The 16,713-nt window shown below is 37.8% G+C and overlaps 1 protein-coding gene across 2 annotated transcripts in view; it reads right to left on the bottom strand.

Annotated features, from left to right (window-relative positions):
- Window positions 1-16,713, bottom strand: part of GPC6 (glypican 6) — a 1,316,661-nt gene that overhangs the window by 428,125 nt on the left and 871,823 nt on the right. For both annotated transcript variants that reach the window (XM_043996632.1, XM_043996633.1), the window contains exon 4: window positions 1,382-1,547. In XM_043996632.1, the coding sequence (XP_043852567.1) occupies window positions 1,382-1,547 (166 nt within the window). The remainder of the gene's footprint in view (window positions 1-1,381; window positions 1,548-16,713) is intronic.

Here is a 16,713-nt window from a genome sequence, read left to right as displayed (position 1 = left end):
GGGTAAATTTTAGTCATGACATTCAGGGTGGGGAGATGGGGATAGGAGGAGAAAAGGGCATTGAATAAATAATTAAAAGTCATACCTTTTCCTTTGTCCAAATAATTCCTGTGATTTTATTTAGTAAGAGGTGATTGATTGCTATTTGAATTCAAACATTTTCAAGCTCTCATTTTTCAGAACTCAAAATTATTTCCCCTAGCCTTCCTAGATACATAAGTGTGGTAATCAATAGCAACACAGAGTACTGAATGACTGTCAGGCAAGCTTCCCCTAGTCCCTATCTGGGGCATTCCGCCTCCCCCCCCACCCCCAAATCCAACCTCATATAAATATTTTCCTCTTCTATCTGAATCTTGGAAATATTTCCTTCAGAGCACCTCTATTTAGCTGATTTAACTCACACTGAATCATATGCATTTTGGTGTAGATGTTTGCATAAATGATGAAGGACATTAATGGCTAAAATATGCCACTATTATTTGCACCACTCCACTTGTCACCATGTAATTGCAGTAAATGCAATTGGAAGTACTTTTATTTGAAGGCCATTTGACAGAAAGGAAGAAAACACATTTACTCTTTCAAGGCCCTGTGCATTTTGCTGGGCGAAGTCTGCCTATAAAATTTGTCCTTTTATCCTTGGATGGCTGTTTGGGAAATATCTTTTGGCAGCACATCTCACTAAATGATTTCTGTGACTCAAGGAAAAGGCTGTGATTCACAATCCTTCCTCCACATTCTCTCCTTCTTTCCTTCCTCCCCCTTTCCATCACACATAGTCACACACAAATATACATGCACATTCTTTTCCTTCTACCCATCAGAGATTCTAAAGATATTTTATACAAGTAGACTCTGTTTCCTTCTTCAACAAATTAAAGAAAGACATTTTTCATGTTTTAGTTAAAATATGGAGCCCTTTCATCATCTCAGTCAATGGAATACAAAGTAGCTTATCTTCTCACAGTATACCTTTTCTAATACCCATGACTATCCTGAGGTATAAAAAAGAGAGATACACACATTACCGTAGATGACATTTCTATGGGCTGAAGGAAAAAATATTCTTTTTTTTGACACATCCTCTCCTCACATAAGTCCACTGGACTCAACAAGAATATTTTCACAACCTTCATAAAAATATCAGCTAATTCAATACAGTTGTTCAGTAAAATCTTTATGTGATAAACAAGAATTTTCACAAGAAAGAATAGTAATCCTTTTTAAACACTGGAAAGTTAGTGTTATAGGAGATTAAGAAAGAAAAAAAATCCATTATCTCCATTAAGCCTTTCTTTCCTCCTAAGTCACCAAAAATGAGTTATCGAACACTTGCTGTTATCACCTTTGTTCCATGTGCCATTTAAATGCTTCTTACCTATAAACAGGTTCCATTCTGTGTCGAGATCAGCCTGATTTGCCAAGCATCCCTTCATTACATTGAGGCAGTAGTTGTTACAAGGTTTCACAGTGGGAAGTCCTCGACAATATGGGCAGTACAGCATCTTCATTAGTGCTCGGATGCACCCTGGGGTTGGACTGACCTGTGGATTTATTGGGGGTAGGAAGAGAGAAAAAAAAGGATGAGGGAGGAGAAAACAGAAGCAAATCAATTTTCATGTATAACCTTCAAGCAGAAATACTGAACGGTCAACTAAATGATGAGGATCTTAACTCTTAATAGCATTCTCCCATGCTACAAGTCAATTCCAGTTAATTACCTTGTTTTGGCAAAAGAATCACTAATTTTATTCATCGGTAGCTGTCAACTTTTCAATCTCTATGTCAGCATAATTTAATACTACAGGCACAGGTAGTGACTGACTAACAGAAATAGAATGTAAGATGAGATAATGCAAATGAAGGTTGTTTGCACAATTAAAAGCCCTATACAAATAGTAGTTGAGAACCTTGTTCAGACATTTAATTTTGTATACTTTGTATTTTTAACATATGAAGATGTTTGGCTTGGAGAAGAGATTTGGTGTGTGTGTGTGTGTATGTGTGTGTGTGTGTGTGTGTGTGTCAGGGTTGGGGGGGGAGTTAAATGAGACCAATCTTCAAGTATTTTAAATGTTGTCTTATAGAAGAGAGTTACACTTATTCTACTTTGCCCCCAGAGATGGACAAGGACCCATAAGGTAGGTGACACCAAAGTGCATAAAAAGTTGGGTCTGAATTAGGAGGACTCCTCTGATTGAAATTCAAATCTGACCTCAGACACTTACCAAGTGTAAACCCTAGGCCAAGGGTCCCATTTAACCCTGTTTATGCCTCAGTTTCCCCCTCCTCATTTGTAACATGAGCTGGAGAAGGAAATGGCAAACTGCTCCAGTAACTTGGCCAAGAAAAACCACAAATCGGGTCACCAAAGGATGAACATGACTAAACAACAACAGAGCTAGAAGAGACAGAAAAAATGAAACAATTCCTAATAATTAAAGGCATCCCAAAGTAGAATGGGCCTGCCTTGGGAGAGTGTTTATACCCCATATTAAGGTCTTCAGGTAAAGTAGAAACAGTCCTGGATTTGGAAACAGGTTTGCTGATTTAGAAGTAGAAGGGACACTGGAGTCCATCTGGACTAACTTTCTTATTTCGCAGATGAAAACACTGAGACCCGGAGACATTAAATGACTAGTCCAAGGTCACACAGGAGTTGAACCCAAGTCTTCTGACTCCATAGATGATGCTCTTCACATTGAACCATGATGATCAAATTCTGACTTTGACACACAGGACCTTGCACTTCACCTTTTGGGGTCTCAAATTCCTCCTCTCTAAAATAAGATTGGTGACAAGATGACTTCTAAGGTGTCTTCTGACTCTGCAACTAAGAGTCTGGTATTTGTTATGGGGAAGTAGGGCAGATTCTGTTTCAACTGCAGATTGGATTGGAATGTCTTTGATGTTCTTTATATCTAGAGAGATTCTGTTGAAGTTTACATTACTTTCTTGGAACTGAAAGAGTTGTTAGTCCTTAATAAAAGAGGTAGATTAAGTATACTTCCTTTGGTACAAGAATGCCCCCACTCTTTTTTTTAACTGGGTCTCCCTATCTTCTCCATGTTGGAGGTGCAGTTGATCCCTCTACTGATCAGCATAGGAGCTTTGACCTGTTCTGTTTCTGACATGTTCAACCATCCATGGGCAGCCTGGTAGTTCCTTGCTCCTGTTGGCTTGCCATTGTGTTAGAGGGGACAGATAACTGATTGGCTTAGCCAAATGCTAAACTCAGAACTCACTAGCTCCAATGATCTCCAGTCCTAGCCACCCCAGGGGCAGGGATTACAGGCATGCATGAACATGCATGGCTGGATACACACGTTTTAAGAGGATAGAGAGAAACTTATGTGGCATATCACCCAGATAGAGGTCTCGTTTGAGACAGCTGGATCAAATGAACACTGGATTTGCCATTCAGGCTAAGCCACTTGCAGTGATACTTTGGACAGATTGTTAAACTTCCTTGAGTCTCATTTCCTTTATCTTTAAATTTGGGATATTAATATTTACCACACATGACTAAGCTGTCTATATTCTTTGCCTTCATTTTCTCTCCCCTAATTCACTTCTCAAACCTTTTCAGGCAGATTTCCAGACTCATCACTCAAGTCAAACTGCTCTCTCCAAAGCTGCCAATGATCTCTAATTACAGAATTTAGTGGCCTTTTCAGATTCTTCATTGTTCTTGATTTCTCTGCAACATTTGACAGTGTGGACCACACTTCTTTATGCATCTCTTTCTTGGTTCTCCCCTTTTATCTAACTGTATCTTTGTATTTCTTTGCTGGATTTTCTTCCATGTTTCATTCCCAAACTGTGGGTGTACACTAAAGTTTTATCTTCTCTTTTCTCGTGACAATCTCTTATTAGCCTCATCAGATCCTATGAATTCAGGAATATCTCTTGAGTGCAAGTCATGACATCACCATGATGTCATGATCCTCTTTGAGAACAAAGGACAAACAACAAACAACACTAAGATCTATATAAATAGCTCTGGTGTCTCTCCAGTGCTCCACTTCTGTATAACCAGTTGCTTACTGAACCATTCAAAATGCATGTCCCTTAAGTCTCCCAAACCTACATTATAAAAAATACAAACAAAAATTTATTATCTTTCTATTTAAAACAAGTACCTCTTCTAATCTTTCCTATTTTTGTCTAGGACACCATTGTACATTCAATCACCCAAGTATCCTCAATTCTTCACTCTTATTCTCTTTATATATCCAATCAATTGCCCAGTCTTATTGATACTACTTCCACAATATCTCCTGCAGCCATCACCTCCTATCCACTCATAGGTATTTCCTCATACATCTTGCAAGGTTATTCCTCCACTCAGTAAAGCTTGAGGGCCACCTATTGCTCCATGGATTAATTAAAACTGTTTTGGGGCAGCTAGGTGGCACAGTGGATAAAGCTGTGGCCCTGGATGCAGGAGGACCTGAGTTCAAATTTGGTCGCAGATACTTGATACTTACTAGCTGTGTGACTCTGGGCAAGTCACTTAACCCTCATTGCTCCGCAAAAACCCAAACAAACAAAAACAAACAAAAACAAAAAAACTGTTCTGACATTTTAAAAAAGTCATTCACAAGTGTGTTCCAACTTACATTTAAAGACATATTACATAGTCCTCATCTTCATGAGTTCTACACAACAGCCAACCTAGTTATCTTGATTCTCATTGACACAAATGTCTCAATTTCTATGCCTTTTCCACAAACTGTTCCCCAAGATTGGAATGCACTCCCTGCTCCCCTCTATCTTTTAGAATCCCTTGTCAGAGCTCAGCTCATGTGTGACTTCCGTTGTGATTTTCACCCTTCATTCCCATCAAGTTACCTTATAGATGTTGCTGCATATGAGAGTATGTGTTATATAGACTTATAAGTATGTATATTGTCTTCCCTATTAGAAATATTAAAGGCAGGGGCAATTAATTTAGTCTTTTTAAAGCACTTAGCACAGGGCAGCTAGGTGGCACAGTGGATAGAGAACTGGCCTCTCTATTCAGGAGGTCCTGAGTTCAAATCCAGCCTCAGACACTTGACACTTATTAGCTGTGTGACCCTAGGCAAGTCACTTTACCCCAATTGCCCCACCAAAAAGAAAATGGCACTTAGCACAGTGCCTGGAACATAGTAAGAAGATGCTATATAAAGGCTTAATCCCTTCCTTTCCATTCCCCTTTTGATCCTCAGACCTAGCACACACAGTTCCCGGAACATAGTGGGTTCTTAGTAAATATTGATTGGAATTAATTAATGCATGCATGTTCTTTATAATTAAAAGTTTATTAAATAAAATTATATATATATACATATATAGATAGATAGATAGATAGATAGATAGATAGAGAGAGAGAGAGAGAGAGAGAGAGAGAGAGTATACACACATATATGTTTTAGTCTGGATCTACTAGGGAATTCTTTTTTTTTTTTTTTTAGTGAGGCAATTGGGGTTAAGTGACTTGCCCAAGGTCACACAGCTAGTAAGTGTTAAGTGTCTGAGGCCGGATTTGAACTCAGGTACTCCTGACTCCGGGCCGGTGCTCTATCCACTGCGCCACCTAGCTGCCCCTAGTAGGGAATTCTTTCAACCAGTTCAGTCAGGTGAGCAACTCATCTATAATTTATAATCTCAGACAGAAGGTTGGAGGCACTGAAGGGTAAAGTAACTTGTCCAAGGTCACATGACCAGTATTTATAAGAGGTAAGACTTGCACCAAGTTCCTCCTGACTTCAACCCTGGCCCTTTCCTGACTATGTCATGCTAGTACTCACTGTTATCATCATCATTATTATTCTTACTGCTTACTTCTTCTGATCCTTATGGCTTCATTATTTACTGAGGATGGTGGTGCAGAATCACAAGAATAGAATAAAAAGTGTTGAAGGCTAGTAGGAAATAAGTGCTTGTAGCAGCTAAGGCCCTGTAAATGAACTTGTCATGAAGGGATGAACCCAGGGACTGAGAACAGAGGCATTCTTAGGGCTAATCAAGTGTACCTCATGAAGAATTTTAGACTAAATTTAATATCTTAATTTTAACTCAAAAGGAAAATGGTCACTTTAAGCAGTGTGAAAGCTGGAACAAAGAAAATAGTAAATTCTCACTTAAAGACGCTATTATTTTTTTCTTATTGGGGAGAATGCTAAAAGATGATGTCATATTCATTTGCGTTCTTTTATTTTGGTGTTTTAGTCAAGTAAACACATGTTGCTGTACCCTTGGCCTAGATCTGAGAATACACAGGAGTGACATTGTTTAGATGATTTCATAAGCTATGAATGTCAGTTGTTTCCATGTTTGATTTGTCCACTTTCCAGAGAACAAACTACCAAAATCTTTTACAGTGCTAGCAGTTCATAAGAGAAATCTACAGTGCCAAGAAGAGACACAAGACTTGGCTTTTCCTACCATTTATTAAGCATAGGAAGGACCTAATACTTTTTTATGTCTCGTAAGGTATAAATAACTTCTGCTTTTTAAAAACAACACAGTTTTGTAGTATTGAAAATCACACAGAGAAAATTTGGAATAGTAACTTTAGACAACTTTGTTTTCATCCTATTCTGACAGAGTCCTGGTTCATCATTTCAGGAAATGAAGAATTTTCTGTGTTTTTTTTTTTCTCACTTGAAATTACCTTTTTTTTCTTGGTAATTTTAGTTTCTGGATTCTGTTTAAGGCAAATATTTCTATTTTAAATCTTTAAATAGTAGCAGAAAATGGGTCTTTTAAGTAGTATATGTCAAATAAATGAGACGTGATATAGTCCTTCCAAATATATATAAAAAAGTAATTTAGCTCCAATAATTATTGATTCTTAATTTCCAACAAACTTGATATAAGTATCTGTTGAAAAGAATTTTTAAACAAAGAATACTGGAAGTCATGGTAATTTTGGCTTCATGGACATTATCTGCTATGTAAAGTTCTGTTCTCCCCAGACTCTATTATAGTTGTTTAGAAGTAGATTTGAAACTTTGATATCTATTTCCCAAACCTCTGAATTGTACATGAATAGAAAAAATTCTGTGATGCCACTGCCCTAACTTGAGATCTTCATAATTTTCACCATTGAAATATAGTGAACTGAGCAGAACCAAGAGAACATTGTGCATAGAAACAGCACTTCTGAGTGATGAAGAACTGTGAATGACTTCACTATTCTCAGCAATACAATGATCCAAGACAACCCCAAAGGACTACTGATGAAACATACTATCCACCTTCAAAGAAAGAACTGATATTGATGGGACAGACTAAAGCATGCTATTTTTTCACTTTATTTTTTTAATTCAAGTTTTCTTGTACAAAATGACAAATATGGCAATGTTTTACATAACCATACATGTATAACCCATATCTGATTGCTTACTGCCTAAAAGAGAGAGGGAGGAGAGGGAGAGAAAGAGAGATAAAAATTCGAATCTAAAACTATGAATAAAAATGTTTATTAATTAAAAAAAGAAATATCTCCTCACTGATATAATTTCCTCCTCCAGTTTTTTCTCTCTCCAATGCATCTCTGACACAGCTGTTAAGTAATCTTCCCAACGTACAAGTCTGACCAAGTTGATCTCATGCTCAAGGACTTTGAATGGCTCTCTCCTATCTCTACATTAAAATACAACACCCTTAGCTTGACATTTGAAGCTTTCTGTAATCTTTATTCAAGATTCTTTTCTACCTTTCTTTTTCTGATTAAAAAATTCCATAGTTATTTCCCAATAAAAGAAGCTCCCCAAATGAAGACATGGTTTCAATTTTTACATTTTAATCTCTAGTGCCTGGCACACAGTTAGTGCTTAATAAATGCTTATTGATTGCTTGACTTGAATGTTTCCTTTCTCCCTCTCCCCTACCATAATCCTCCCTTTAACTATACTATTCCTTTTGACCTGTGATCTCCCACCTCCATGAATTTATGCAAGCCAGCTCCATGTCCAGAATCCTCTGCCTCCTCCTCTCCACTTGCTAACATCTTGCTCTTTTTTTTTTTTTGCAAGAGTACTTTTTCTGGATCTTTCTTTTTTGTGTACACAGTTTCATATTTATATATATCTATGTCATATAATTCTACTCCTACCATAAGACTGTAAACTCTTCAAGTACACAGACTACAATATTTTTCATTGTTATATCCTCAGTACTTAGTACCATATCTTGTACATAATAGTGCCTAATAATTATGGAACTGAATGGTAAGTTTATAGATTTAAAGCTGGAAAGGGCCTTAAAATTACCCCCCCCCATTTTACAAATGAGGAAATATGACAGAAGCTAAATAACTTGCCTGTGGTTTACACAGCTAGTGTCTGAGGCAGAATTTGAACCCAGGGATGCCTGACTCCAAGTCTAGTGATTTATTCACCGTGCCACTTAGCTGCATAATGAGAAAGGATGAAAAAGTACAAAGAGCATTTTAGATTTTCATAGATTTTTAAGGTATTTTTCATTGATTGTGGCTTTGTATGCCATGGTCAGTTTGAATTTCCTCATGCTGCTCCCAATATTGAAAATGCCTGTACCTATTTCTTCCTTTGGTCCCTCTGGTGTCTGCAGATTCAATTCCTGAGCATTCAGTGTTCTCTGGTGTGATACCAGAGGTATCAGTGAGGAATGTGAAGCTGAGAGTGTTAAATTATTATTTTAGGACTGCAAGTTTTAAACTTCCCACTGGGCTCTCTCAAATCAGAAGTTGTGATATGAATTGGCAACGAATGACAAACACACCCATATTCACATGTCTTTCTGGCAAGCCCTGGTTAAAGGTGAAAGAAACACCTATTTGGGGTTAAAAGTGACATTCAGTGAAATAAGATGCTTCTCCTCTTCTACATCTTAGAATCTAGGTAGATGGCTTTAAATTTGTTTACTTATGGGCTTTTACGGAGTTTTCTCTACTCTGGAGCTTCATTCTCCTTATGCTGTTAGGATATGTGCAATCTGTTCACTCTGGACATGTCCAGAAGAGCCTCCTTGTTCACACTAGCAGCTGATGGAGGAAATTGGACAACACCTTTTAATCCAAGAGAAGAGCATTGCTCAAGATTGAGTTAAATGTGACTCTCAGAATGCTATTGATATTTCAAACTATTCCAAGTCAAGAGAAGCATAGATATTAGGGGAAGGGATACAGAGGTATAGGCAGCACAGATTCAAGTCGAAGTGTGGTGGCTCACACTGTATAATTAAGTATACATATTCATATATGCATATTTATGCTTATATAAACTATACATGTTCATTGGGCAGCTAGGTGGTACAGGGGATTGAGCACTCAGCCTGGAGTCAGGAAGGCTTTAGTTCAAATTCAGCCTCAGACACTTACTAGCTGTATGACCCTGGGCAAGTCACTTAACCCTGTTCGTTTCAGTTTCCTCATCTGTAAAATGAGCTGGAAAAGTAACTTTCCAGGATCACTTTGCTAGAACTTCACTTTGCCAAAAAGAACACAAATGGGGTCACAAAGATTCAGATACAACTGAAATGATTGAAAAACAATACATATATGTGTACGTGTGCATATATGTATGAACACACAAAACTATATATTTATAAATTATACAATATATGCATTCATATGCACCCATACATACCATATATAGATACACACCAATACACACATGCATTCATAAACATATACACACACATGTACACATACATATCCTCCTCACTTTATTTTATTTATTTATTTATTTTTGTGGAGCAATGAGGGTTAAGTGACTTGCCTGGGGCCACACAGCTAGTAAGTGTCAAGTGTCTGAGGCTGGATTTGAACTCAGGTCCTTCTGAATCCAGGGATGGTGCCTTATCCACTGTGACACCTAACTGCCCCTCCAGACTCACTATATCTTAAATCTTAATCTTAGATATGAAGTAATTCATCAGAAAGTAATTTCTGGAAAATGTATTCCTTTAAAAAAATCCTTTTGAAAATGAGAGAAGGGGGCAGCTAGGTGGCACAGTGGATAAAGCACCAGCCCTGGATTCAGGAGTACCTGGGTTCAAATCCGGCCTCAGACACTTGACACTTACTAGCTGTGTGGCCCTGGGCAAGTCACTTAACCCCCATTGCCCCGCAAAAAAAAATAAATAAATAGAGAGAAAATAATATGCTAAAGATATGGGCCGAGAACTATAATTGTGTTAGAAGCTAGAATAAATCCTCAGCATATCTGCTCTTTATCCATTGTTATTTGTATACTTATGAGATCATGGATATAGAGCTGAAAGTGACCTTAGAGCCCATCTCTCCTAATACATATTTTATAGATGGGGAAACTTAGGCCCAGAGAAGTTAAATGACTTATCCAAGGTCACTTAGTGGCATGGGCAAACTCTGAATTTGAGTCCTGCACATTTTCTATAGTACCTTGATGATTTGTGAGAATGTATATTAGACAAATACCATAGGAAAGAAATGCAATTTTGTATTTTGGGTTTTGTTTTTGGTTTTGTTTGCGGGGCAGTGGGGGTTAAGTGACTTGCCCAGGGTCACACAGCTAATAAGTGTCAAGTGTCTGAGGCCAGATTTGAACTCAGGTACTCCTGAATCCAGGGCCAGTGCTCTATCCACTGCGCCACCTAGATGCCCCTAATTTTTAAAATTGCATTTCTTGGGGCAGTTAGGTGGCGCAGTGGATAAAACACCGGCCCTGGATTCAGGAGTACCTGAGTTCAAATCCAGCCTCAGACACTTGACACTTACTAGCTGTGTGACTCTGGGCAAGTCACTTAACCCCAATTGCCTCACTGAAAAAAAAAAATTAAATACACTATTAACAAAATTTACCAGAAAATAGATTCAACAACGTACAACCTCCAATTTAGATGTAGCCATAAAAGGCAGTGTATATTTCCTTTCCTGTTTCTTTCTCTCCTTCCTTCCTTCTTTCTTTCCTCCTTTTCTTCCTTCCTGCCTCTCTCCCTTTCTGATATTTACATTTTCTAATTACTTTGAATGGGGCTTTCCTTTCTTTCTATTGTTGTTTCTTGAATTTTGTAGGTTCATATGTAGAAATGTTGATTTTGTTGGTTTATTTTGTAGCCTGTAACTTGACAGAAGCTATTTATTTCCTCAGTTAGTTTCTCTGCTGATTCCTTAGAACTTTCTAAATAAACCATCATGTCCACAGGCAAATATGGATAATTTTCACTCCTCTTTGCTATTTTTGCATATTTAATTTATGTCTCTGTCATACTGATATTCCCTAACATTTCTAGAACTACACCACTTAATATAAAGGAAAAGTGGCATTGTTTCATTAATTCTATATTAATTGGGAAATATTTAATATTTCCCCATGAAATATAATGCCAGGTTTTGATTTTAAATACTTTTATCATCATAAAAAAATTTCTTTTCTCATTTTTGTGTTCATGTGTGATTATTTTGCATAAATGGGTTTCGTATTCTGTGAAAAGCTTTTGGGGGTATCTTGGATTTAAACATACTGTTGTGGATTTTTTTAAAAAATGATCATTATGTAATTTCTATTTCTTAATATGGAACCATTCTGCATTCCCTGAAATAAATCTAATTAAGGCAGTGTTTTATTGTTTGTTTTTGGAGATATAGAGGGTTATAGCTTCCCAGATAAGTTCCTAGATACAAAGGAGAGCCAAAAGAGGAATCTGGGTGTAAGTTAGGGGATTTGACACCTCCACATTAATCAATCAATAGATCAACAGACATAATTTAATTTTTAAAAAGTGTAAACAAGATGATTGACCAAGCTGTGATCCCTTTATCAGTGTAAAACTTCTCTTTAATTGATCAAGTATGGAAGAGCTGATTGGACTAACCAAATAGCTAACCATTTTCTTGGGGACGTTTAAATAGCAGGACAAACTTCAGCAGTTAAGAAGTCAAGCCTAGTCCCGAGAAAGGATTTTAGTTCAGAGGATTCCAGCTAGGCCCTGGAGAGGAAATCATCCTTTTTTGGGGGGAGGGGGGGAATAGTCTCTCTATCTCTTTCCCTCCACACCACCTCTCCACCCACACTCCATCTCCCTTCTGACCTTCCTTTCCCCATCTCATTGACTGTGCCTTTGTAGACATTGGACCAGAACCACAAAATGCTTATCAAGGACACATCTAGGACATTGACACATATGGTCAGACTAATATGAGGTAGGAAGCACTTTTTTTTTTTAATTTTTTAGTGAGGCAATTGGGGTTAAGTGACTTGCCCAGGGTCACACAGCTAGTAAGTGTTAAGTGTCTGAGGCCAGATTTGAACTCAGGTACTCCTGACTCCAGGGCCGGTGCTCTATCCACTGCGCCACCTAGCTGCCCCTAGGAAGCACTTTTAATGAACATGAATCCTTATATTAGAGAAGAATGTTGGCTATTGATTTAAGAAAGGACATCCAGTAACTAAGAGTTATGAGTTTTCTTTTTGGTCATATGTGGTCTTGCCAGGTATCCCTCGCCATCATTGTATTAAAATAAAACCCATTTCCCCCCCTTTACTGTTTGCATTTGTTGGGGCATATTTCCCAGACCATGGGGGAAAGCTTAGCATGAATTATTCTTAGCACCTTATTTGAATAAATACCTTTTCTAAAAAGCTAATTGGTGTCTAGCTGACTGCTATTAATTTAAAGCATGGCAGTGGGGGCTCATGAATGATGGGTTCTAAAACCCTGCCCTTTAAGATTCCTCCTAGAATCCTGAGTACTATAAGTCAGTCATCCTCCGGGGGCCAAAACTGCCAGTTTGAGTATAAGCAGAGAGAGTAACATCAGACTATTAGGTAACAGTACAGTAATGATAACAATAGAATTGCTTACTTAGATGACATACTTTAAGCATGTATATCTCTCCATCTTCTTTGTGCGTGTCTGTGTTTTCTACCCCTGCTTGCAGTTAGTTGTCTGTCATGGAACAATGTTAAGCAAAAAGGGAAAGCATTTATTGGCCTTTATTTAGTGGAATTAATGAAAGTTTGCATTGTTTGGGTTTGACTACATTTGTGATTTTATGAGTGTTAGGAAACATGTTATTTTTTTAAACAATACTAGCTTCTTTGCAAGTGATAGTCTTAGAGACTTCTCTCTCAAATGCATGGGGGCAATGAGAGGGTAAGGGACTTATTAAGGGTCATACATCCTATAAGTAAAAGAAACAGGAATGAAATTGTGGTATCCTGACTCAGAAGTCAGCTCACTATACACTAGGCCTCATTTGTATCTCTGGACTGTAACCTGCTTTCAGAAAATTGAATAAAGACTTTTCCTAAATGGTTGCTCCTCATCCAAAGCTTTTAATAGCATAATTTTATATAATTTTTAAAAATGTCATGATCTAAATGCCCTACAATAGACCAGGAATTAAATAAATTATGCTTTGTCAATGTAACCATTAAGATGGACTAGTATGAAGAATGCAAAGAAATCTGAGAGTTTTATGAAAATAATGCAAAAGGAAAAGAAATCAAACAAGTGACAGATAATAAAGGATTACTGATTGGGGCTTAGAGTGACTGAAAAAAATGTACTTTTAGCTTTGAAGGTAATTACTTAAATGTAGTCGTTATGAAGCAGATTAATTGACTAGATTGATGTTAATGGTTTTTTTGATAAAACTTTTTTTGGGGGCAGGGGCAATGAGGGTTAAGTGACTTGCCCAGGGTCACACAGCTAGCAAGTGTCAGTGTCTGAGGCCAGATTTGAACTCAGTCCTCCTGATCCAGGACTGGTGCTTCATTCACTGCATCATCCTAGCTGCCCCTTGATAAAACTTGTAATAAAAATGCTTCTTGCTAAAATTAACTGAGAAAATTCTTAAAATATTACCAAAACACAATGGACAAATATGCTTGTAAATAAATATATGGAAATGATTGTGAGCTCCTTAGGGTGGGGACTGTCTTTGCATATTTATGTATCCTCAGTGCTTAGCACAGGCCTGGTACTTGGTGGATCAATAGATGTTAGTGACTGACTGAAATGGGCAAGAAAGGGAGAGACAGCAATGTGGTACAGTGTACCTTTAAATATGAGCTTGCATAAGTAGTAATTATAATGATGATATGTTAGATTGGTATATCATTTATAGTTTAAGAGAACTTATATTCTTTAATAAAATCTTTACAATAACACTGTCGAGAAAATTGAAACTTTGAGGGGTTCCATGACTTATTTGTCCACCTGTCATTGTACTCTTAAATGTAAAGCCCAGACTAGAAACCCTGTCTTCTGACCCCTACTCTATGATTCTTTGTCTATCATGGTCATATCACCTCACTTGAGAAACAGTAAGCCATTTTACGTGGGGCCCCAGACACATTTAATCCAAGAGTCATGTTTCAGGACAAATAGCTATTCTATATTGTTTACAGTACCATTTCTTTGTAGTTGCCAAAATAGAAGAAAACTTATTATATGGGGTATTAAATAAGCATGAAACATAAGCAAACCACACATGCATGGGGCAGATATCCCTTTATCAGTCATCTAAACCACCAGAATCTCAAATAGCAGCATTTTCTTCTCCACTCCATTTTATGAGAAAGACAATAAACAGTTGATGTCGTTGATTTATTTTTATAAGTAACTTTTAGGGTATGTCCTTGGCCCAACAGAAGTTTTCTTTTCCCATATTTAGAGTATAATGTACAGTCTAATCATCATGGCATGGTTGAAAGACTCTTGAATTCAGATCATAGGTATAGGGTATAAATCCCAACATGACCCTGGGTCAATTTACTTAGCCCCACTAGTGTTAGGGTATTTTTTTCTGTACATTGAAGTGGGCTGGACTAGATCAGGGGCTTCTTAAACTTTTCTACTCACAACCCCTTTTTTTGCCCCAGAAATTTTTTACGTGACTGCAGGTATATAGGTATATAAAATAGTATACAGGGGGCAGCTAGTGGCGTAGTGGATAAAGCACCGGCCCTGGATTCAGGAGGACCCGAGTTCAAATCAGACCTCAGACACTTAACACTTCCTAGCTGTTGTGATCTGGGCAAGTCACTTAACCCCCACTGCCCGCAAAAAAATTTTAAAAAACAAAGATATACAAATCAAACATTTACTGCCAAATTTTTTCACAACTTCCACATTCAGTTATGTGACCCCATATGGGGTCACAACCCACAGTTAAAGAAGCTTTGGACTAGATGACCTCTGGGTCCCTTCCAATTTGAAATCTCTTTAATTATCGATATTTAAAATAATGACAATCCTAAATTGCTTCTAGATTGTAGTCGCTAAATGTGACAGAAATGGGAACTCTTCCTTACCTGCCCTCTGCCCTAATCTTACCCTGGGAATGATTTTCCTTGCATATAATGCATGTTAGAGAACTGGGAGGGTACAGCTATTCCCATCTAAAGCCTTTACCATGGTTAAGACTGAAAACAACCTCATGATTTGAATAATCCCACCCACTGCCTCAGAGAAATTTTGGGGGACTTAGGAGAGGAAAAAAAATCATGAGGAAACGGGATTGCTTCTCTAGCTTCTGAACAAGTAAGGAGTACTACCTGTGGTAGCAGATGGAATGATTTGGTGACTGAGAAGGAAAAAGTAGGGTCACTGTATCTGAACCTGGATTGAGTGGTTAAGACTCTCTTAAAGTGTCTGGCTTATTCCCACTCTGCAGTTGCCTTTTGTAGATTGGACCTCCAGATAGATATTAGGCCAGGGGACCTTGAAGAGGTGAATATTTTTCAGTTTGTGGTACAGAAGTCCTGGGACTGAGTTGAATTGCTTGGTTAGTGAGTGAAAAAGTCACCTGGTCCCCTATATCTAGCTGGGCTCAGATCAGGCCAACCTTCACACACCATCATCTTTCATCTTACCTTGATGTCCACAAGCACACTCCCTATCCTACCTCCACTTTCTGCTCTAGGTACAGTAATCAAATAAAATACTACCATGGCTTCTTAAAAGGTACAATAATCAGCTTCTGTAGGATCAGTGAAGCATCCCTGTGAATTCTCCGACCAAAACTCCATTTCTGTTGGCCATACCTCTCCTATATATGATTTCTTCTCCTATGAAACTGTAAACTTCTTGAAGGCAAAAGACTTTTGCTTTGTATGTGTAGAAGTCCCTCGGCTTAGCAATGTGTATGACACATGTGCTCCCTAGGCAAACTTTTGTGAGAACAGATTGGCAAGGATAGAAACAAAGGGAAATTGCCTCCATCGGAAGAGGTCTATCACTATGGATTCCACCACACATGGAACACTCTAAGACCTTCCCTTCTGCTGTGAAAAATTCTTTGCTATGTGAGAGAGAAAGATTTGCTTTTGAAGAGTCCAGATATGCTTTGACAGAAACTTTGATGGTGCCTGCTGGGAATTGTGTAGAACTGAAGAAGGGGGACATATTGAAAAGCTATGCCTGATGCTACCTGTGAGGAACCAGGCAGAACTTTAAGGGAAACCTTGATGGGGCTTCTATCTAATATCAAGGTAGCTGCAGTGGAAATCTGAAAGGGGGGGAATAGTGAGGGTGGAATGTTGACAATGCGGTCAGACACTATTGATTTATGAGTAACTCCATTTATAAATCTTTATTTTCTGATTTTTGTGTGTTATAATAAAAGGCTCACTGGGTAAGGGAGAGGAGGAAGAGAGATTTTAAAAAGGTATAAACAACAAAAAAATTTTAAAAGGAGATGTGAATATTTAGATGTTCATTTTGAGGAGCAAAGCTTTTTTTATTTCA

Source organism: Dromiciops gliroides, chromosome 3 (genome assembly GCF_019393635.1).
Source record: "Dromiciops gliroides isolate mDroGli1 chromosome 3, mDroGli1.pri, whole genome shotgun sequence".
Lineage (NCBI taxonomy): Eukaryota > Metazoa > Chordata > Mammalia > Microbiotheria > Microbiotheriidae > Dromiciops > Dromiciops gliroides.
This window is presented reverse-complemented; position numbering and strand designations above follow the sequence as displayed.